The sequence below is a fragment of the Castor canadensis genome, chromosome 8, assembly GCF_047511655.1.
Source record: "Castor canadensis chromosome 8, mCasCan1.hap1v2, whole genome shotgun sequence".
NCBI classification, from domain to species: Eukaryota; Metazoa; Chordata; class Mammalia; order Rodentia; family Castoridae; genus Castor; species Castor canadensis.
Window position 1 is genome coordinate 81,153,794 of NC_133393.1, and position 24,191 is coordinate 81,177,984.

Below are 24,191 nucleotides of genomic sequence, written 5' to 3' on the forward strand. Positions count from 1 at the left end.
GAAAGCATCACAAAATTCTCCATAAAATGATTATAAGATATATCATTCTCAGAAGCTAGCCAGATGTCAAACTAGTGGCAAGTATGAATATGAACTTCCTGTGCCGACTGCAACACTGCAGAACTGGGGATGGGAATGACCCTCTCCATTTCCTCTCAAAACTGGGGCACATCTCAGCTCTCCCTCTCGCTACTCAACCGATTTCTGAATCATTGGTCTATGAGAGGGCGAGTTCTTCCTTCATAACTTTGCTACTGTTGGCACATAAGAATTCCTCCATTTACCATTTGACTACACAAACTAGTGACTAGTCCCAATCAACATTAGCATGCTGGATTACAGGGACGTTACAGCAGGAAGAAAGGAATTCATCAAAGGTAGGCAAAGGTTCTTCCTGGCCCCTGCTGCAGACAATCATTTAAGCACTACTGGAGAATAGGCTTCTGAGAGTCTCAGGCTGCACCAAGGTTAACAATTGTGCATGTGTGTGTGTACTTATGTGTATATGTGCATGTATGTTTGTATGCATGAGTGTGCTTATATATGTGTAATCATACAGATGTATGTTTGTGCGATTCTGCATTTTTATGCTTATGAACATGCACTAATGACTCCCTGCATGCGTTTGTGTAGGTGTGTGTGTGTGTGTGTGTGTGTGTGTGTGTGTGTGACAGAGAGAGAGAGAGAGAGAGAGAGAGAGAGAGAGAGAGAGAGGGAGGGAGAGAGAGGAGAGACAAGCTGGAAAGTAAGTATAAGACTTCTCACACTCCTGTGGGCTCACTCCACACCCCCCACCCCTTCGCATCATTGACACACCAGAGCAGAGGAGATGCTCAGTGACCCGAGGCTACGTTAGAAAGTTTGCAGCAATTCGAGGCCATTCCACTGGGAACCTTCTTGGTTCCTAGCAGGACAGTGGATTTTAAAGACTGCTGATTCTCGCTGGGAGAAGGGACAGCGGCTGACACCCTAGGCTGTCCCCTCCCCCGCGAGGCCCCCAGACTGTCCGGGCCTGCCGCCGCGGCTCTGCAGAGGCAGCGGGCCAGGCCGGGCCGGGCCGGGCCGGGCTAGGCAGGCTGCACAGCTGCGCCCAAGGCCGGCGGGCCGGAGTCTGGCGCTGAGGAGGAGGCGGGGGCGACGGGAGGCCATGCGGCCAGCTGCGGAGGCCGCCGCACAGCTGGAGCGAGCGCGGTGCGGAGCGCGGCGCTGTGGCCCTGGCGCTCCCGGGGACCAGCCCGAGGCGGCGGACTCTGCGGTGCGCGGCGGGAGTCGGCGCTGAGGGCGCCCGGCGTAGGCGGCGGCGGAGTGGGCCGAGCCGGTATTTATTGCTCGGTGACAGCAGCGCCGGCAGCGACGCCGCCGGCCGGTCTCGCCGCGCTTCCCGGAGGCTGCCGGCGCGGAGAGCTGCGCTTGACCCGGTCTCCCGTGCGCGATCGCCCGAGCCCGCGCCGCCCCTCGGTGAGTACGCGAGCCCCGCGCCTCCCCGCGCCGCAGCCCCGCGCTCCCGCGCCTCCCCGCGCCTCCCCGCGCCGCAGCCCCGCGATCCCCGCGCCTCCCCGCGCCGCAGCCCCGCGATCCCGGCCCCGCTGCCTCCCGCGAATGCGGAGCCCGGGCCGGTCCCCGTGTTTCCCCTTCCGCCCTTTCTCCTCCCTTCCCCAGGATGGCATTCAAAGAGGCAGGCTGAAGTGTCACGGAGCGGAACGCACGCCCGGCCGGGAGGGCTGAGGCTCTGGGGGGCGAACATGAAACTCCTGGGCTCCAGGGGGGAGCAGACCTTGAACTTTCTTCGCTCCAGTGATTCCTGCCATAGGATCTGAGCAAAAGCCCTATTTTGGTTAATGAAACGAACAGGTTGCAGTTTCATAGGTGTCCTTAAAAAAAAAAAAAAGGCTTGGGTGTTTGCTAACTTCATCGTGACTAAATAAAACTATTTTTCGGTTTCTATTTTTGAAAATGCCACAGGCCTACAAGTGTGTTTGACCAATGTGGTAACATTTTGGCTTGCCATTATTCATTGTACCCTTTGTGGGACAATGAAGTGTGTGTGTGTGTGTGTGTGTGTGTGTGTGTGCGTGTGAGTGAGTGAGAGAGAGAGAGAGAGAGAAAGAGAGAGAGAAAGATGGGAATCAATATCACATGCTTACCTTGGTATTTATGTATGGATATAAATCTCAGAAACCTAAAGGAAAAAAAATGAGGTGAAGTATGTTAAATATAAGGTCATGTATTTCCCCCTAATTATAAATGACTTCTAGGAAGGATTTACGGTTTTGTTTAGTCTTCATAAAGAAGTCCTTCCAATGTACTGAAAATAAGTAGTGATAGAATTTCTGAAAAAACTATTTTTTAGTTGTTGTTATACAGTATTGACTTTTTTTTTCTGCCTAGTCTTTGTAGTTGAAAAGCAATTAGGGATTTTGACATTTTTGACTCAAGTATTTATCTCTCCCTCCCACTCTCCATCTAATCCTTGTGATCAGAAACCAGTACTTGTCAGTCTTACTTAATTTGCTTGTTTAAGTTGCCAATCATTTAAAAATAACTTCAGACGTGAATGAATTTTACTTAACTCATTACATATTATTTTCGTTGGCATTGTCTTTAGACTATGGCCATCAGTTTCTTTATCAGAAACTGATGCACTGAAACAAGGGCTGCGTATTTTTAAAGAATTCATTGATGATTATTTTTTCACTTTATGATATGGTAGGAATCATCAATATTTTCCCATTGCAATGGAAATTGTGTGTTTGGAGGACCTCTAGATCTACTTCACGTTTGGATCCTGTTTTAAAAACTTGTTTTGATTACTGTCCCAAGGACAGCAGGATAAAAACAAGGGAAGAAAACTACTTAAAGATTGAAACAATGTGAAGAGAAAGTCTAGGAAATGATTTATGGATGCTATCCTCCAAATTAGCTAGGATACCACAAATGCCATTCTGGTATCTACGAAAAGCCACTTAGGGTGGTTTCATTGATTGACTTAAAAGGTTGCTTTTTATTTAAAAGGTTGTGTGGTCTTTTGTATTGGACTAAAAGTAAGAGACACAACTTTACTTCTGTTATTATTGCTATATGTATTTTTAGACCTGTATTAAGAACTTGCATTATATAAAATGCTGTGTATCATGTCACACCTGTCTTTTTGTCTAATAATTTAAGATGATATACTAAAATCTATCCTTATCTCACAGCTGGTGTAAGCAAATAGGTTTGCATATGGGTTATCCATTTTATTTCTCCCTGAATAGACTTGCATGTCCCATTATCCAGAGTCTGCTCTCTGTGGAATGAAATCTGCACTGTTTTTCTCTCACTCACGACTTGTCTGTTATCCACCCATCATCCATACATGTATTTATTCACTTATTCATTGATCAGCAAATGTTTATTAATGCCTACTAGGTGCAAGTCATCATGTGACACTTCCTTCCCAGTAAAACTTTATTCTGTGTTTTGTACTTCACAGTTGGGAACACAATAGTAACTGAAAGTCCTAACTTTGAGGTTATGTAGAAGTAGTTGTACCTACCTTTGCTAGTTAGGAACTGTATTACCTTGAGAAGATTATAACCTGTCAGATCTCTATTTCTTGTATTTCTTTGTAAATACAAATGGTTGGTATAAGGACTAATGAGATAATACATGAACAGTGTCATAAAGAACATTTAAAAATGTTAATTATGAGTATGTTTTCTCCTTCTACTGCAGCCCATGTCTCAGGAATTATACTGCCCATTTTAGGCAATGGCAGTTCCATTCTGGATTTTGTCTAGACCATATCCACATTCAATCAATTGGTATATCATGTTGGCTATTCCTATTAAATGCATCCAGAAGCTTGTGTAAACTGCCTCAATCTCTACCTGTGTAGTCCAAGTTACTGCATTTCTCACCTGGCAATAGCTTCTTCAATAGCTTCCCTGCTTCTTTTCCTTGCCCTCTTGTAAAGTGTTTTAAGCCAGCAGACAAAGTGGCCCATCTAACACATAAGTCAGGTTGTGTCACTCCTCTGCTTCATATTTCCTTTAGGGTGAAAGCCCACATACAGAGGCTGGCCTCAAGGCCTGGCCATGGTCAAATGCTACCTCCTGGAACTCATCTTTTTCATATTTCCTTGCATCCACACCCATCTAGTCAGACTAGGCTCCTTGTATTTCCTACAAACCCTAAGCATACACCCAGCACTGGTTTTGCAACTTTTGTTCTTGCTATCTGGCTAACTTTCTCCAGACATTTGCTAACCTCTGCCCTTCTTTTATGTCTGCCTTCCAGTCTCCCTTTATAGTGAGTCCTTCTTCAACCGCCCTCACTCCTAACACTTTCTGTTAACTTTTCCTTGCTTTCATTTTCTCTACCAATTTTCTAAAATACTATTTAATTTTTTTCTGTTTAATGTTTTTTCCTCTCAAAGAAACTATCGGGTGCATAAAAACGGGACTTTATTGGTAACATTATCCAAAGTCTATTGTCTCTGCAATGAAATCCTCAATGGTTTTCTCTCAACCAAGGCTGATCTGTTATCCACCCATCATTCATTCATCTATCTGTTCATTGTTCATCCATCATCAACATTTATTGAGTGCCTACTAGGTGAAAGTAACCTCAGCACATAGGCTACTGCATAGCAAAAATAAGCAATTGGTAAACACATTGAACAAATGAGTGAATGAATGTTTTTGTGAAATTCAATCTGTATCACTCTTCTGCTCTGAACCCTTTGATGATTTTCTGTTCTTTACTCAATAAAATACAGACCAACACCTTTGTATAATCTTCTTTTAACTGGTCCCAAATTATTCTTAAATATAAAAAAGTGAACTTCATGCACCCTATGTTCTAGCCAAACAAAACTGTTGATATATCTCTGCATTGGTTCCAATGACTTCTGTACCTTCACTTAAAATACCCTCCTCACTTGAGGGTCCTTATGACTCTCCCATTTTTTTCCTTTGCAATCTTTTGAAATACTAGTTTGTAGTAAAATTTGTAACATATTTAATATCTAGTCTAATACTCATCTGTCTAGAGTTGGAAACTATTATGAATCACTTTCAGCCTGTAGTTACCAACATTATCACCACAGCATCATGTCAAAGAGCAGAGGCTTCCAAGATTGTGATGGTGACATGTACCCAATAATGTGAGAGGGAATGACATGGTTTAGATTAGTCTTCTTCTGAGATGCAGTTGGAAACCCACAGAATGACATCAGTGATGGATTGCATTAGGTAAATCAGATCAGCTCAACTACTTATAGTGATGTTCAAAGAAAAAGAAAAAAATTCAAGCAATCCTAAATTCATGTGGGTTTTGGTTCTTTCTGATCATGTTACCAAGGTCATTTTTAACAGTGGTGATAGACTCATTCATCCTAGAAGTACTGTGCATCATTTATATCAGCTGGTTTCATATCAGAAACTTTCTAACCAGCATGGAAAAGGCAAAATTGTGAAATTCATATCTTAATTCAAGGAAGGCATAGTGCAGAGGTTGAAGCCAGGTGACTTGCATTTGAATCTGGGCTCTGACATAGACTTGCTGTACTGTTTTGTACTGGCTACTCTCAGTCTCAGTTTCAACATTTGTGAAAGGGAGGTGGGAAAGAGTGTTTTCCTCACTGGGCTGCTGTGACATTTAAAAGAGCTGATTATAAGGCTCATTAATATAGTGTTTCAGTAAATGTAAATAAGTACTCAGCAAATGTTAGCCCTTAGTAATAATAATTATGACAATGATGGTGATGATGATGTAGAGAGCCTGGTGCAAAAATGAGATGGAGTTGTGTGTGGGTGTATTGGTGTTGTTACTGGATGAGTCATCATTGTAGACTTGGGACTAAGCACCTACCTCTTCTTTCTCCTCTGTTGGTACAAGTTGAATGTCAGGTTGTTCTGCCTTTTTGTTATCTCACTAAACAACCAGGGGCTTTCTTTTTCTCAGAGTAATACTCAGGGGCAATCAGTAGGTGTCTATTGATTGCCCACTATGAGCTCAGCAGTGTGTTGCAATCTGGAAATAAACAGTCTCTTATGATCTTTCTGAGGAGCCCATGATCAAGTGAAGGAGATAAATACATAAGCTAAGATAAAAGCACATTCCTGTCTATGGTGGGAGGGAAAAAAAAAGGAATGAAAAAGATGTGCCTTGTGTAGCATAGTCCATTTGAAAAGCTCAATCTTAGATTATTGAGAGTAGAGTCAACGTATGATCATATTGATCTTAAGGGTGGTTTTTATGAGTTACAGAGGTGAGAACCGTTTTGGCACTCTGGATAAAATCAGAGAATCTAAGGACTAGAAAACAGGGCCAAGATGACTAGGCAGACTTTTGAGAGACCATGTCTGAAGTCATCAAGTGGGCATAAGCAGAGAGTTTATTCAGGTTATTAAGTGTTTGAAATTTGGGATCCCCTAGAAGATACTACTTCAACTTCTGGATTATAAGAAAAGAATAAGTACTATCCATGTTTGTCAGAAAATAAAAAAGATAAGTGGTCAATACCAGGATGCTGTTTTGATCTGCTAGTATCTAAGTCAAAGAACTTAAAGAATGAAGCTGGTAGGAATAAAAAATGAAGTGTAAGCATGACAGGAAACATCTTACTGGAAAAAGCACTTCCAGCTCTGTGGTATATTAGAAAGATTAAGGAGTAGGTATAGATCTGGATTCAAATGCTGGCTTTTCCACTTGTTGGGTGTGTGAATTACATGACCATAAACTGCTCTGAGCCTTATAGCAACATTCATAGCTTTATTGTAGGAGTTAAATAAATTCATGTGCTAGTGTAGGATTATTGCTCAATACTGTTGCTCTCCCTCCTGAAATAGTATAAATGCTGGGAAGAAGCAGCTGTCTCCAATGTTTTCAATATTCTCATTTAACTTGGGTATGTGGACATTATATTGCCCACAAAAAAGATCCTGAAGTTAAAAACAACAACAAAATAAGTATATGCCAGTTCTCTACGAAGTACTCATTAAAGAAATGAATCAGGGACACATGTATTATATGTTCTCAGTACTGCTGTCTTGGTAATGTGTGTGCATAATGAGAAAGAAAGGAGCTGGTGGGGTATACTATGCATGAATTCCTCATTGGTAAGAGCAGCAACAAAGTAACCTATTATAGCAACTTTGTTGTTATTGGTATTGGGGCTTAAACTCAGGCCTCACACTTACTAGTTAGGCTTTCTGAGCCATTTCTCCAGCCCTTGTTTTGTGGTGGGTTTTTTTTCGAGATAGGATCTTGAAAACTTTTTGCCTGGGGTGGGCTTCAAACTGTGATACTCCTGAGTAACTAGAATTACAGACATGAGGCACCAGGGCCCGGCCCTATAGCAACTTCTTAAGTGATACTTCTGCCTGCTGCTGGGGGTGGGGGCTGGGGGGAGGGTGTAGGACTAACTATTCCTTCTTCAAGATTCTAGATGGTTTTCATGAATTTCTCTGTGGTGGTGGTCTTTGCACATTTTCAAAGATGTTGCATGAAATTGAGGTGACAACTGGCCCTCATAATGTATATTGCATAATGTTTATTTTTTGTTCTTCAACACTTGCTCTGCTTTCTGGGGTGAGAACTACACTTGTAGGTCTTGGTCACTTTTGTGTTGAAAAAAACCCCACAAAACTAGAAACAAAAGTAAGAACCATGTGAAAGTCACTATTTCTAAGCCATCTGAGCTTTAACCCCTGGGAACAGATACTTCAGAATGTTCATGAAGATTATAAGGTCTTAAAATTATTTAGAAGGCTTATTAACCCAAGGCACAATGACTATTGGCTTGACTGAATTCATTTTCATGTGTACATTGCTTTTCTAAGATAGTTACAACAAATCTTCATTAACTAAGTTTGTGAGTTTAATTGATATTCATGAACTAAGAGGATTGGATTGGGATTTGGAAGCCTTGGAGCCTATTCTCAGATCTTCCATTGACTTAGAAGAACTTAAGGCTGTGATATAATCTTTGTACACTCAGTCAGGTGTAAGATGATAATGTTTTATCAGTGGCTCCCTGCCCACCACCACACACAAACTGTTCAGGATTTGTGAAGGATTCTTTTGCTTCCATATTTTTTCCTGGGCTATAGAAGTATATACTATAGAGATAATCAATTGCCTCTAGAGAAGATTGTACCTCCAGAAGGCATTCAAGGGAGGGCATCTTGAAACTGGGCCCTGGATTGTCCCTCTAGGTAGGGAAAGAGCCTGGAGCTGACCTGGCTGCAGGGGAAGATAGTCATGCTCTGAGGTAAGACCTCAGAGGCTCATATTAGAGCCCATTTCTGGGTGACTTTGGGGAACCTACATAAATTATGTGAGCCTCAATTCCCTTCTTGTAAAATGAAGGGATGGAAATGATAATAACATATTTCATAGGGTTGTTATAACCAAAAAAATGACATAATGATGCAGCAGGCATCTAGCACGGAGCCTGGAGTATTCAGTGCTGCAGACTTGAAAGGGTCCCTCTTCCCTCATTTTCTCTCTGAATTATTAAAAAAAAAGAATAAAGAAAAATGAATTGGTAGATGGTAGTCAAGTTATTACCTATAGTATTTTTGTTATTCAAGATTTTAAAAGTTATTATTGCTGGGAAACAGATGTAGCTTAGTTTGAGTGCCAAGTGGAAGACTGGCTCCCAAATAGGAAAGCAGAAGGAACAGAGCAAGACTTTGGATCAGAATATTTGCATCTTAAGATGGCTGTGCTTCTACTGTATGCCTATGTCAGGAGCTATTGCTGTAGGCAGGTTACATATACTGCAAAGCTTTGTGCTTGTGAAATGCTTTTCCCACTACCAAGATGGAGCATCCTGGCCATTTTCCCTTGGGGAAAAATACCACTAATCAGTCCCAAACTTGAGTATGTCTTCCTCTGTGAAATCTTCTCCTTTCTCCTCATGCCTCTGAAGCAGAGTTGCCCAATCACTACTGGAGGCAACTACTGTATCATAAACTTAGCTGTTTCATAAGACATTTCTGTGTTGAAATCAATCACTACACTGAATGTTTTTTATAAAAGTTCATACACATATGCACATTTGTTAATGTATAGAAAAAGATTTGGAAGTATATCCACCAAATTAAGTGATCACAACTTTGAGGACAGGGACTTGGGAAGAGGTGGATGTTTGTTGTTTATTTCTGTTGATATGTGTCCAAATTACTTCTATATCATTTGAATTTTTAAGTGATTCTGTTTTGATTGTAAAATAAAATAACCTAAAAGAGCAAAAGCATTACACTGTTTTTCTTCCTCTGTATGTCATTTTACCGATCACCCTAATTTTGGACAGTGTTCTGACCTCTCATGTCCTCTCTCTCCTATTGTTTTATTCTTTTTTGCTAAATCCCCAAATGATCAGCGGTATTGTTAGTTGGCAGATCAGGGACAATATTAACCTTTCTCAGTCAGGCTTGACTTTTGAGCTGTTACAAATCTGAACAGGTATCAGGAAGAGAGATTTCTCAATTTCGTGCTCTAACTCCATGCATCTTTTCTTATACAGGTAAACTACGGCACTGAAGTTTCGAAGGATGGCTAAAGACTTTCGCTATTATTTCCAGCATCCGTGGTCTCGCATGATTGTGGCTTACTTGGTGATATTCTTTAACTTTTTAATATTTGCGGAAGACCCAGTTTCCCACAGCCAAACAGAAGCCAATGTTATTGTTGTTGGAAACTGTTTTTCATTTGTAACAAACAAATACCCTAGAGGAGTTGGCTGGAAGATTTTGAAGGTGCTTCTATGGCTACTTGCCATTATCATAGGACTAATAGCTGGCAAATTTCTGTTCCATCAGCGCTTGTTTGGTAAGTACCATAACCCATAAAATGTAATGTTGCTAATTATTTTAATTTCTACTCTCTGAGATAGAGCATGAGTGTTCCTAAAGGAAAATTTAGGATGTGGTTTTGTTTTCTTCCAGCCTTAGTTTGTTATGTGTTGTTGTAATTAGGTCTTTTAACTACTTTCTGTTTAATGGTGTAATTTTTCTACTGCTTAAGAAAAATTAGCATGAAGTAAAATTAGTACCAAAGTTCATTAAAAGTGGCTTTAAAGATAAATAGATGTGTGTATAATGTTATTTAGAGAAGACATGAAAATTTCTGTTTTCTTATAAATAATACCTAAGAATGATAAAGTGTTTGTAAATTGGAAAGAGAATGCCTCCTTATCACACCATATTTTCATTAAAGTAAGTTAAGTTTGCCCATAAATTTGTATATATTGTCCATTCAGGGAATTAAGACCAGAAAACTAACTTTTTCCCCCATTAAAAAAAACTTTGACTGTGTAGAGCATCTGTCTAGCAAGTGTGTGTCTAGCATGTTGAGTTCAAACTCCTGTCTGCAAAAAAACTCTTCAAAAACCAACAAAATAAAAAACCACTTTGATTTTAGGATGTTTATTTTGAGCCTGTTCAGCCACAGAACAGTATATTAGTAAGGAATCTCTTAGTAATAAATAACAGAAAAAGAGATTAAGCTAGTTTATATTAAAAGTAATCTCTCATAAGGATGTTGGTATATTTCAGTTACCAAAGATAGAACTCATTTTGTACTTTGGGCTAAATGGAATCAGGGCCTTGCATTCTTTCAGGATGCTCTTTGTCTCAACTTTTCAGTCACATCTGCTTCATTCTCCATTCACCCTGAAGACCAGCTTACATCCATCCAGAGAGACTGGTGTGACTCTCTTGGTCCCAATTTTAAGATTTCAGGGAAGAGACTGAAGTTGATCCAGTTTGGCCATGCTTACCACTTCTAACCTAATCAGTTTTGGCCAGGTACTGGGTGATACTTACTCAACAAATATTCACTGATCACTTATAGCATGCCAGATGTTATTCTAGCCAATGTGTCAAACAGACAAGGTCTCTGTCTGTTTGACAGACAGAGAAAAACTTACTTCCATAAGTAAAACTTACCTCCTGTAGGATAATGCATAAAACTTACCTCCAATAGGATAACACGTAATACATGAAGAGATGATATATGCTGTGGGAAAAATGAAACAACTTTAAAAATTTTTTATTAGCATATGATAGTTGTACAGGGGGTTTCACTTTGACATTTCCATATATACATATATTGTACCCCAATTTGAATGCTGCACCTGAATTAGTTAGGAGGAGAATTTAACAGTAAAGCTTTGGACCCAGCAATTATAATATCGCAAGTAACTTACGGTATTTTCAGGGGAGAAGTTGCGTTAGACACAAATGGCAATGTTGTAAGAAGTACAAATAAATGTTAATATGTATACAGAGACACATAATACTACCTTTACTGTATATTCTCAACCTCTGTTTACCTCTAGCCCATTCGCATCTGTTTTTATTATATGAATATATGAAATGCACATACTTTATAATAAATGTAACATTCTAATATTTGTGGTATATGTATATATGTACACATGTGTGTGTGTATATATATATATATATATATATATATATATATAATAGTTTCAAGAAGTTTGGTGAGACAATGAAGGAAATTGGGGAGTAGCTAAAAGTGAAAGAAGGACCAAGGGAAGATTTTGCTGGTAGCAGTTTTATTTGTGGGATGATATTAATTGACCTAACTATAGTTGTGTCTGGGGGTGGAGGAAGTAAACATTAAAGAAAGGTATAGAAGAAAAAGAACATTTCTGAAGGTCTCTTTGATCTGGGACCTAGGACATAGCTAGAAATGGTAGTTTGAGAGTAAAGAGGAGAGACCCTGGTTCCTCAGATGTAGGTATGAGAGAGATAAAAGATGGGGCTATGACAGGTATGTTTGAGGTGGATGAGCAGGGAGGATAGGGTCTCCCCATCTGACAACCCCCATTTTACTATGAGAAATAACTAAAGATAAAGATGGAGGAGTTTGATGATACAGGGGTTTTAAGAAAGTGTCAGAGTTTGGAACTATGATCCTGGGAGTATGGAAGGGAGCTGACTAGAGACAAATGAAAGGGCTGCTGATTATCACTGAGACACATCAAAGATGTGGCCTAAACTTTGAATGATATCAGTCTGAATTGTTGAGCAGTTTTCTCTTTAAGCGTTCATCCACCTGGAATGAACTTGAGAGTGATTCATTGGGGTGGGGACTGCCCAGACTTGCTGCACTGGAAACAAAAGATGGTAAAAGAGTTATTGAGTTGAGTACCAGAGTGTTCTGGCTTAACATGGAAAGGAGTAGGGAGATAATGGTCTGAAAAGGTGGGTAAGAATGTGAAGATTTAGATGACATGAATCAAGTGAAAAGGGAAATAAGAAAAAGGGAAAGGCTAGTGGGTGTGACTGAATGACACGTTTTAACAGAAGTACAGTCATTCTTTAATGGTGATTCCCAACTAGGGTGTGATCTTTAGGAGGGGGGCTGCTAAGGTATTGTGGAAAGATAGGTCATTGACACAGAGGATATGTAGGAATGGAAATTTAGTTGAATCATTCACTAAATATTGAAAAACATAGTTTTATGCATAGTAGTCATATGGATAGAAGAAGTTAAGTGTGGGTGGTGAGTGGGAGGGGGTCAATTTCCAAAAATGGATAGGAAGTATTGGGTAAACGGAACAGTAGATCTCCATTACAAGAAATGGCTAAATGTGTTTGTAATCTATTTGGGGAATTTTCTCAGCATAGCAAGCTATGCCAAACGGACCAAAATATTCAGGATGGAGAAAAGTTATCTGCCTACATTAAAGGTTGATTGACAATCATATGGCTAAGGTAATGGTGTTAATAATAAGGGCAGGTCATTTGGTTTTAATTATAAAACCAAATTATAATTTGGTATAATGTAGCAATTATGCTACATTTTAAAGCTATTCTATTGCAAAGTCTTATCTTTTATACTAAAATCACATTTCAATTATGGCTTGCATTTTAATTCTCCTGTTAGTATAAGCAATTTAGCCCTGAAAATGTATTCTAGATTTCAAGTGGTTTATTGAATATAAATTATTTTAAGGTAATGCAAAAGTGTATCTTAGTATTTTTTGCTTGCAGTGGAAAAGATTCTATGTCAGTTTTATCACTCCTATTAAGCAATCCTTCACATTTTTTCTTACTAAAAATCTACAAAATCATATAGAGTATTACAGAAGTAATGATAGATTGTAAATCTTGGTAAGATAAGTGAACTCATGATTTACTTTCCTAACGAACACCAAGCTTGTCTTTTCTTTCTGTCTGTCTTCCTTTCTTCTTCATGGCCATTGTTTCTTTCTTGGTTCATGAGCTATTAATGATTTCCTCCTAGTAGTTATCTCCTTCTCCAGTTCATTATAGACTTGAAAATAATTTTTCTATATTCCTAAATGGCTCCTACCACCTCAGAATAAAATTTAAACTTCTTTGATTAGTTTCATAAGCTCTTTATGACTTTCTCCTGCCTGTTAAATGTTAACATTCACATTATACAGAATTATTTTCTGGCTCTCATACCTGCCATGTTCCCTGATGCCTGTGTATTTTTGCATTTATACTCTCCTGTGCCCGTTTTGGTGGTCCCTTTCTTGTCAACTCAGCTAATTTCTTTTTTCCTTTCATATCACAGTTCAAACATTATCTCCTTCATGATGCTTTCTCTGACTCCTTACTGTCAGACTTAAGTTATCTTCTCTCTAGCTCCCGCTCATGACCACTTGCACTGAAAGAGTACAGTGGAGTGCTGCAGCATTGTAGGAAGGAATCCAAAATTGAATGCAAACACAAATGTTCTTATTGGCTTGGTATTTGATAAATGTTTCCATCCTGGTTACCAAATAACTAGCAGTTACACACAGTTCATTTTTAAAAAGACTATATTTAAGCCTTTAAGAATTTGTGGATAGAAACTTGTGGTAGGTGATGATGATGATGATGGTGGTGGTGGTGGTGGTGGTGGTGGTGGTGGTGGTGTATGTATTTTGGGAGGTGTGGAATCGTTAATTACAAGCACAGAAATTTTTGTTAAAGAAATATTGGGATGGTTTATAAGATGATCAGAATAACTTTATGATATAAATTAAGCAGCTTCATCTTTTGTAATTCTCTAATAAAAAGCTAGACATAACTATCTTATGTTATCTTGTAAGTCTTCTCTCATTCACTTTGTGATGGGAAATCTCTCCTTATAAACTTCAAAGGAAAACCAAATCATCATTTTAAAGTAGAGGCGAGGAAGAGTGAATGATTCTGTGAGCACATGATCTCATCCAGTTCATTTATTATCAATTTATTTGTCTATGAGACACAAATGTTATAATTTTTGGGATGTGTAGGTACCAACATGATTAGGAACACAAGTAAAATCAGAATTGATGCAGTCAGAATAATTTCTGTGGTTTTAAAGCTAACTTGTTGTTGAGGTACTATCCTCAGGTTTGTGAAAATTCAGTTTCATTGGAATGTCAATTCATACTCTTCCAGTACCTCTCCTTTCCATTTGCTTGGATGATTCTAGTTTTTTTTTTTAATATGTGTTCAAACAATGCATTCTTGCTTTTGGCATACTTTAGAGATAGCCATGAATAGAGAAATATAAAATTATTATGCTAATGTAAGACTTTTTTTTCTGGCACCAGACTTTAGGACTCTGAATTTGTCCTAAAGTCACTGAAGCAAAAACATGATACTATATTCTTTCTTTTACAACCCCCGGTGTGGAAAAAAAACAACAAAAGAACCCCCAAGAGTTATACATGATTTTAATTTATTTTTTCTTTTTATATGGTGGGACTAGGATTTGACCTCAGAGCTCTACCACTTGAGTCATACCTCCAGTCCATTTTTTCTGGTTTTTACAAATGGATTCTCATGATCTATTTGCCTGGACTGGCCTTGAATTGTGAACCTCCTTATCTCAGCCTCTCAAGTAGCTAAGATTAGAAGTGTGAGACAGTGGTGCCTGGTCCAGAAATTAATTTATTGAGCTTATTAAAGGAATAATTTTTACTCTTAAAATAAATTTGAAATTATTTGCAGCCACATACATACTTAATACCATAGGATAGAAAATCAGGATGATAGATAAGTGGGAAAATCCAATATGTTTTGATTTCATGGGTTTTGTTACTCCTAGCTTGCTGGAAGCCTGAGCAAAAGGGGAAAAGTAAAATATCACATACCTGTGGTTATTAGCAATAATGAAAATTCCAACTTTCACAGGGGAGTTTCTCTTTGCATTAAATTTTAGAATTGCCTTGCCCTGTTTTAGTAAAGAATTTCTTTTTTTTAAAATCTGATTTGTACAGGAAATCAATGGTGAAATGATGAAAGCAGAAATAGATTTCATAGTTTTGAGTCTGACAGCAAATTTTTATAAAAGGGCAGAGTATAACATTTAAGCATAAAAGTAATTTTATGACACTTATTCCATGAAAGCAATTATATGAAGGGCAGCAATTCTAGGAAGAACAAAGCAACTAGGGTCCAAATAATGCCTCTTGGTTGAATAATTTTATCCAAGGATGGATCTTAGAACATACTTATTGGTGCAAACCAAACAAACTGGAGGGGTGGTACATGCCTGTAATCCCAGCTATTTGGCATGCAGAGGTAGGAGGATCACAGTCTGAAGCTGGCCTGGGCAAAAGTGTGAGACCCTATCTGAGAACAAATTAAAGCAAAAAACACTGGAAGTGTGACTTAAATAGTAGAATGCCTGGCAAGCAAGTGTGAGGACCTGAGTTCAAACCCCATTTAACACACACACACACACACACACACACACACACACACACACAATTGCAGGCAATTCTCAAATAGCCTGTACCTCTCCTGCAATTTGTCTTACTTCTCTTATTTTTATTTTCTAATGTGCAGAGTCTCTATTTTCTAATGTGCAAAGAGCTAACATTTTCCTTTTTTGTCTTTTGGTAGTACTGGGGTTTGAATTCAGATCCTTTTTGGATAAGTTGTTGCATTTTTGCCTGGGTCTGGCCTTAATTCTCCTACTTATGTATGCCCTCCTGCATAGCTGGGATGGAAGGCATGCACCACCACACCAAACTTGTCAGTTGAGGTGGGGGTCTAACTAACTTTCTTCATGGACTGGCCTTGAACTGTAATCCTCCTGATCTCTACTTCCTGAGTAGTGAACCGCTGTGCTCACTACCATTTTCCTTTTTTTTAAACACATTGTGAATTAAGCTCTACCTGAAGAATGCCTCTTTCAACTATAGAGATGCTCTATGTATTCACGGAAGGCAGAGCCCAGCTGGAACCAAGTGAGTGGAAGGCAGAGAGACTCAGAATGAGTTGCAGATGTAATTATTCGAAGCCTGTTCATATTGCATAGCTCTCTCCCAACATATTCTCTTGTATATAGTTATTTATATAATTGTTTCATTAATGGCTGATTTCCCAGGTATACCATTATCCTCATGAGGGCAGAGATTATGCTAGCCATTTCATACTCACTGCTGATAACAATGCTTGGCACAATAGCGTCCAATAAATTTAAATGAATAACTTAATATTTCTTCATCTTTTACAATGTTGACTTTGCCAATGTTGCTTTTTTTATTGTAAGCTATAGAAGGGTATTCATTTGTTCATTCATAAAATATGAGACAAGGAATTTAGAATCTGGTTAAAGAGATGAGATACATATGCATGAAAAATTAAATACTGCAATAAAGTGAGGAAGTGCATGTCAAGTATCAAATGAATAGTACAGACTGTGAATGCTGTGGGAATTCAGGAGGGAAGAACACAGTGGGCCAGGACGGCAGAAGAAAGCTTTGCTGCTGGCATGGGATTTCAACTGTGTCTAAAACATGAGTGGCCTTAAAATAGTCAGAAGTGATGCAGAGATTTCATTACCAGCTCAGGTCATGGGTAGATTGTGTGAGCAAAGGAGCTAAAGACAACTCAGCTTTCTTTTTTGGAGTGGGGGAGAAACTGAGGGCTTACCTGGGCTCAAGGAGGGAAAGTCGTATGTTAAACAGCAGGAGAGACGATGGGAAGGTAGGTTGGGTCTAAGTTCTTTGGTTTTTAAATGCCAGACTCATGATTCCATTGTAGTCTTTGAATCAAGGAAAATATTTGAATAAGGTGAGAATTGATGACATGACTGATCGTGAAGATGAATGTAAGTGAAATTGGAAAGGGAGAGATTGGGGAGTCAAAAGGAAATAGGAAACTACTGTAGGAGCTTCTGGCACTGAGTCAGGCCAGTCTGCGTAGGGGTGGAGCAATGGGAAGTCAAGCAGGAAGAGGGTACAAAACCTTGTGCAGCTTCCACAAGTAATGGGATTTGAGGTGGTGAGTTAGGGTGAAATTAAAGGTAACTAGGAAGATTGGGTGGTGTGCCTGGGAGTCTGGTCATCTTACTGGAGAGAGAGAATGAGTCACTAGGAGAATTCAGCTGGAAAAAATTGCAATGAATTAAGTAAGAAATGACTTCAGGTAAGGAACACATAGGTGATGGCCCATTTACCTTGAGTAGTGCTCAGAAGAGCACACAATGTGTTTTTACTAAACATAAACCATCTTCCGCCACCTTTTTTTTTTAAATCTTAAACTCTAAGGCTAGATGTGTTGAGAATCATGCATGTTCCTATATTTAGTAGGTCACCCTGTTATATATCCCATTGTCAAACACAATATTTCTGTAGGTGAATAGCTATTTCTGTGAATATTCACATGAAATGAGGTACATAAAGACTAAAAAACAACCCTCAGGTAAGGTCAGGTTAGACTTTGCTGCTAAAAGATTCATATTTGGTTGGGTCTCAGCAGTATATTAATTACATAGATCAGAGCATTTTGGATTTCAGAGTTGCAGAAACTAGATTGTGTACTTTACTTGGCTGTAATAAGAATTTCACATACATCTTTGGTTCCTCCAAGATATCAAGCTGTGTAAAAATTATGATTCTTTTTTTAAAAAGCAGTGATAAAGGAATGGTTCTAGATGGCCAAAAAGAATGATAGCTAGATGGCTACACTAGACAAATATGTGCTAGAGGTATATTTCTTGTGTCTATATTATGCATAGGGGTTTACTATTTTCTGTGCACCTCTTTCTGGTTTAGTTTTAAACAAGAAACTTGTGGAAAATTATTGTGAATACATCGAGTGATCTGAGAAGGAAAATTCCAGATTTTTGTTTTCTTTTATTGTAGTGAAAGGACATTTACCATGAAATATGAAGTAACACAACAAAATATTGTCATTTAATGAAATTAATAATGATAGATGCCTGATTGTTTACTATTGCCCTAGTTTTAAGCATACTTTGAAAATTTTCCTTGCATTTTGAACTACATATATGATTCTATTTTGAGATAGAAAATATTCAGACATTCAGAAAATGTGGGCAAAGTAGTCATGGTAATTCAGGACTATAAAAACATGAACAACAAAGAATCATGAAAGAAAACCCATTATTTCAATACAGTTATATGGGTATGACTTGACTTACATTTTTTGATATCTGAATAGCTGAAGAGCCTAAATGACCCTCAAATTTATCATGGTAGTTAATAGTACATTTAGAAAAAGTATATTTATGATTACTCATCATAAGAACCAACAATTTCTTATTTTAGGTATTATCAAGATAATATGGATTTCTTTTTAGGGGGATTATTTGAACTGATGCAACCAAATGCTGGTTAGAATATCTATAATTTTGAACTTTGTCTTCTTAAAATATTATACAGAGTTTGATGCTATTGATGTTATTTAAATGTTGCCTCACCATCTTCATTCTCAGCCAATCTGCACTGAGTGCTAATATCTCCATTTTCTAGTTGCTAGAATTGTCAACACTCAATTCCTTTTCATAGAGTACTTGCCTAGCTTGTTTGAGATCCTAGGATTGATGCTCAACACTGCAAATACAAAGTTATTGAGCTGAATTTTGTAGCCATTTACAATAGACTTCCCCTGTTACTTTAATGCTCTTGTTTCTCACAGAGCATGAAAGAAAGTTGAGTGAGGCTGAAATCCCAAGTACATGGCCATTTCCTCCCACACCTGCCTATTAGGGGCCTTCATTACTTTGCAGTGCAGCCAGCTGCACATCCATTACCACTAAAGAGCAATCAGCTGTAGCCTTCAGCGAGCTAGAATTCCCGTAGGACAGAGGATACGAACACTGTAAAAAGATACCTCAAAGACTTACTAAACTAACTTGGGTTAGAGCATTCTAATTAAGCAATTATTAACCAGGGTACTCTTCTAGGTACTTTTTACTGTACTTGATACAGATGACTCATTCAGGGGATAACGGGCCTTTTCCTTTCCAGGTCCAGTCATTGCCTCCACGTCCTCTTCTCATTTCCAACTGATGGGAGGTAGTGGTTAATGGTGGAAGTTTCTTATGAAATGGAATTACAGCAATTAGACCCCCCACACACTTACACACACACACACACACACACACAGTGCAGAGGAAAACCACTTCACTCTTGGTGAGATGTAACTTGGCAGCTGATTAAACAATATGTTATAAAAGTGGAAGTAAAGAGTACTTGCTTATTTGATTCATTTAAAACCACATTGATAGAAGTTTTTGCTTGTTGTTCCAATAATAGGGTAATTAGTTCTGGCAGGAAAAGTATGCTTTGAGAGAATACTGACATTTTTTCTCAGTTCATTTTCTTTTCTCTTTTATTAATTCCTATCCTTAAATCATTTCTTGACATTTTCACTGAGTTAAAATACGCTACCAACAGGGTGCTAATGGTGAACATCGTTGGGAGATCTTGGTCCAGAGGGTAAATAGGTGTTGGTAGGTGGGAGGAAGTAAAAGGAGGTATGTGATGTGGGGCTGTTTTGCTATGCGGAACTCCAGAAAGAAGAGGGCAAAGGAATGCTAGTATAAGATTAAAGGGCCCACAATGGATCGGATTGGAATAAGGAGCTTCTCTAAAGACAAACTGTGTTGTTTCACAGTAATGGCCATGACTTAAATCTGACTGAGTTTTGGTAGTGGAAGAAGCAGTTCTGTTGTTCTTGCTTTGTATTCTTTTCATGGCTGTGACCCAGAGTTATTGTTGATGGGTAAATGAAAGTGTACAAGGTTGATTTGCCTGGCTTCAAGGTCACAAAAATAGCTAGCAGCAAAATTGGAACATAAACTAAAGCCTCCTGGTTCCCATACAGGTGCCTTTTCAGGCATTCCAGATGGCTACCTGGCAGCCGGTGAGCCTCGTCTGATTTAGGACTGGATTGTGCTAGGCCATTCCCTACAGCTTTGCTCCACATTGTCTGTGTCCAGGGATCCTTTCTGGCACTGCCTCCTGCCTGACCAGCCCTTTCTTCAGGTTAAAGAAAGTCATTTAGTTGACCCTGCAAGAAGTTGTACAGTTCCAGGATAAAGTCTGTCATTGCTGCTGAGCTCAGAAAAATAGCACAATCCTTCCTGCCCTTTTGGCCATCAGTAATCTAACATTCTTGGCTGGACTCTATTTCTTCCCTTTAAATTAAGATGAATATGATTATACATGAAGATTTTCCTTGTTAGTCCGTTATCATTGTGTTTTGTGTGTCCTTTAGGACATGGCTATTGAAATGGATAATCTAGCTAAGAGTGGGCAAGCAAATATTGTACACATACAAACTCAAGAGCATGAGTATGAACTTGCTCTTCAACAGTCCAGGGAGGTTGATGTTTCTTGCAGCTTTGTAACTTATCCTCCCTTTTCTTTTATGCCTTTCCCAGTTTATTCCTCTTTAATAGCAGCAGTTTTTCACAATTGTCACCAACAAAGCACACTGTCATTTGCAAGGGACAATGGTAAGCCCCATGAGCCTCTGCTTTCAGGACATTGCAATCTGGCAAAGCAACCACACAGGCATATTTAAATATAGCTGCAGTATCAGATACAGATTAGACACAGACATATGAAAATAGAGTTGTATTATCACTGTATTGCATGTGATTATTGCCAGATAAGTGGGATGAGCCAGCTATTCTGAGGAAACATTTTAAGCTGAAATGGTCAAGAAAGGTTTTATAATGAAGTAGGAATTTGTGGGAACCATGGACTCTTGGTTCCAGTTTTTTTTATTACAACTTCATCTGTTTCTAGTCTCCGAGTATCTTTAGCAATGGGGAAATGCCCCATCTCCTAGGAAATCTCTCTGGTCAACATTTGCCTGGTCTGAATCTGTGTTTTGCAACGTGGCACCAGAAGCAAATCTGTGGAAGAGAGGAAGGTAATTCAGCTTGGAGAGATGGTGAACACAGAGTTGTGGGGAAGGAAAGGGCAAAATGGTTTTTTGTGAATAAGGCAGTGTTCCTGGATCAACAGATCTGGGTAGAATGGAAGTAAGAAAGGGAAGCTTTAAGGTTACCTGTAGAAAGTCTTGAGGTCTCAGTTCCGGAGCTTAAGGTGTATCTCGAAAACATTAGGAAGCCATGAAATATCTACCTTCCTTTAAAAATTCAAATCAAACAGTTATAAAAGCTTATTACAGGAAACTAAAGCAGTGAGGTAGGCTTCAGTTCTGGGGTACACCTGACCTCAGTGGTCAAGGCTCCATTTAGAAGTGGTGCCAGTGAGGATGGATAGAAGAAGGAAGAAGATAGTGAAGACCTGACAGTGCAAGTATGCTGACCACATACTTCCCTTCCTTCTTCTTTTTAAAATAACATCCTCATTTTAAGGACTGCTGTTCCCCAAGTCCATTTCCATTATATACTGAACACAAGGCGTATAAATCTATTACTAAAATTAGAAACTTAAATTCTCGTTGGATCATCCTACTTTATTCTCTAAATTTGCTGAGAGAAAGAAATGTGTTATTCTGGTTATTTGTAACACTAGGAGAGACTGGGATAAAGATGATTTATGTTCACAGATGTATGTGTTAAGTTGTGAAGGTATTAATGTCATTGCAGTTCTTTTTAGTAGCTTAGTGTTTTTCTGAATTTGTTCACTCTTTGAATCATGCTTATTGGTGTGTCTCAACTCATTTGCAAAGTACAGGAGCCTTAAATTAGGTCTTGATTTTGTTCATCCAATAACTACTTACTCTGAAGATCCAGCATTGAACAAAATAAGTCCTGCTGCAGTTGAGCTTATATTGTAGTGAGAGAAGATAGACAATAAACAAGTGAGCATATATATATATGCAAATGTATATGTATATATATTTGTATATTTAATCAATATACATATATATATCAGTATCAGAGGGCTGTAAACACTGTGGTGACTAAGCAAGCAGGAGGAGTACCTAGGGAGCAAGATCAGGGAGTTGCCCAAATTCTCTCTAATAAAATAACATTTGAATAAAACCTGAAGAAGGTGGAGCAATCTAGGTGTCTTTTTGGGAGAAAGCATGTCATGAAGAGGGTGGGGCAAGTATAGAAGCCACAGGGAGTGGTGAACTTACTTTGGTGAACAGCAAAGAAGTAGCATCTGGTACAAAATGAGCAGAAAAGAATAGAAGAGGTAGGGGTGAGGTGGGATGCAAGATTGTAGGATTTCATTTTAAAAAATGTTTTTCTCTAAAGTGAAAGAGGAACATTAATAAACAAATGCATCTGGGTAACTTCATTCTGCTTCTAATTTAAATGTTGTGTATTTAAAATTGGCGTTTTAGAGGAACCATGGGCCTGCTTTAGTTTCCTCTGAGATAATGCATAATCAATGATGCTCATTCTGGTGGTTTCTTTACTCTTCTGGACTCTGAGTTTTGGCTTCTTTATGGGGGGGAGGGTGTCCTTGCTACCTTCCTCCTCCTGCCAGTGAAATCTGAAAGTGACAAAAGCTTGGTTTTTCTTTTTTGGATAAGAGTTTGCTGTGTAGCCCAGGTTGGCCTGCGCCTCACCATCTCTTGCCTCAACTTCCTGAATGCTAGGAAAAAGCTTTGTTTTATAGTGGGAGGGATATTTCTTAATAGTGTTCCTTCTCTGTGTGGACCCCATCCCTGCCCACAGTGGAAGGAATGCTTGCTCTGTGATGGTGTTGTCTACAGTGGAGGTGGAGAAGGTTGTTCTGTAGTCAGCAGTCAATGCGGACGGTCACTATTATCTGACTTTAAAATTCTGGCTCTGATATTCCCACATAGAGCAAGAAAGGGCTCTTTCTTTTTCTTAAAATGAATAGCTGTTCTGTCCACATGGTGGGGAGGTTTTAGTGAAGGGGGCCCAAAACCCTCCCCGGTGTCTTCCCATTATAACTCCAGCTATGAGTCTGTGAGTGTTGCACAGGAAAATGACCCCACCCACTTATTTCTAGGTTGTTCCCCTGCTCCTTTGTAGAGCCTAAACAGATAACTGAACTCTGTCCCCTCCATTGAGTTTTGTAAACACAAGTGCCTAACAATCCATCTTTAAAAGAGGACAGAAAATTTACTTAACAGCTGAGTTGCAGCTAACAGATCAACCTGAATGCAAAGATTATTTTTTACTCTGCCTCAAACAACTATCAGTAGTGTGTGCAGGAAGATCTCTAGATATAAAACTTTAGCAAGTCTAGAAATATTTTAGCCTTATATATGCAAGAAAGGTTTGTGAAAGAGACATCTTCCATTCGTTCAAAAAGCTACTTTTAGAGTGCCTATTAATTTGGGAAGCTTAGTTCTAGAGCCTGGGGATACAGTAGTGAGTATTCATATTAAAGACAGCAACAAAACACTCAAGGTTCCTGTTCTTATAAATGATATATTCTGGTGGGATATATATTATATATGTATGAATTATACATAAATGTATAAAATTATCTCTATATAATTGTGTGATCATGCAGTTTATCAGATATGTTTATCTTGTGATTAATTCTGGCAAGTTAGGTGAGAGCAGGGTTGAATGTGATATTTCTGTTGTGGTTTTTTTTTTTTTTTTGGTGGTACTGGGGTTTGAACTCAGAGCCTCATGCTTGTTAGGCAGGCACTCTACTACTTGAGCCACTCCACCAGCAAGTGTTATATTTCTGATTGAGACATTTGATTACACACCTAAGGTCCTCTGGCTCCTTTCTCTCTTCCTTGGCAACCAGCTATATTCCCTATCATTTCTGCACTGTCTGCCTGAGTCCCAAAGTAAAGGCAATGTTGAGTAGAACCCTTGACTGATCCTTAGTGGACATGTGAAAGAGGAATGAACCTTCATTCTTCTAAGCTACTAAGATTTTGGAGTTGTTTGCTAACATGGGTTATATCAAAATTGATGGGATGCCACAAAAGTAGCACTTAGAGGTAAATTTGTATTTTAAATGCTTAGAGTAGAAAAGAAGGAAG

The 24,191-nt window shown here is 38.9% G+C and overlaps 1 protein-coding gene across 6 annotated transcripts in view; it reads left to right on the plus strand.

The window, feature by feature from the left end:
• Nucleotides 1-227: 227 nt before the first annotated feature.
• Tmem117 (transmembrane protein 117) overlaps nt 228-24,191 on the plus strand; it is a 554,639-nt gene continuing 530,675 nt past the window's right edge. For 4 of the 6 annotated variants that reach the window (XR_012450820.1, XM_074083208.1, XM_074083194.1 and 1 more), the window contains exons 1-2: nt 1,319-1,458; nt 9,518-9,822. Coding sequence is in view for 5 of the 6 variants with exons in the window: in XM_074083208.1 (XP_073939309.1) it covers nt 9,546-9,822 (277 nt within the window). In the remaining variant the exon portion in view is untranslated. Of the gene's footprint in view, nt 378-717; nt 746-1,318; nt 1,459-9,517; nt 9,823-24,191 lie in introns of those variants that run through there. The other 2 variants (XM_074083197.1, XM_074083195.1) reach the window with 2 other exon arrangements.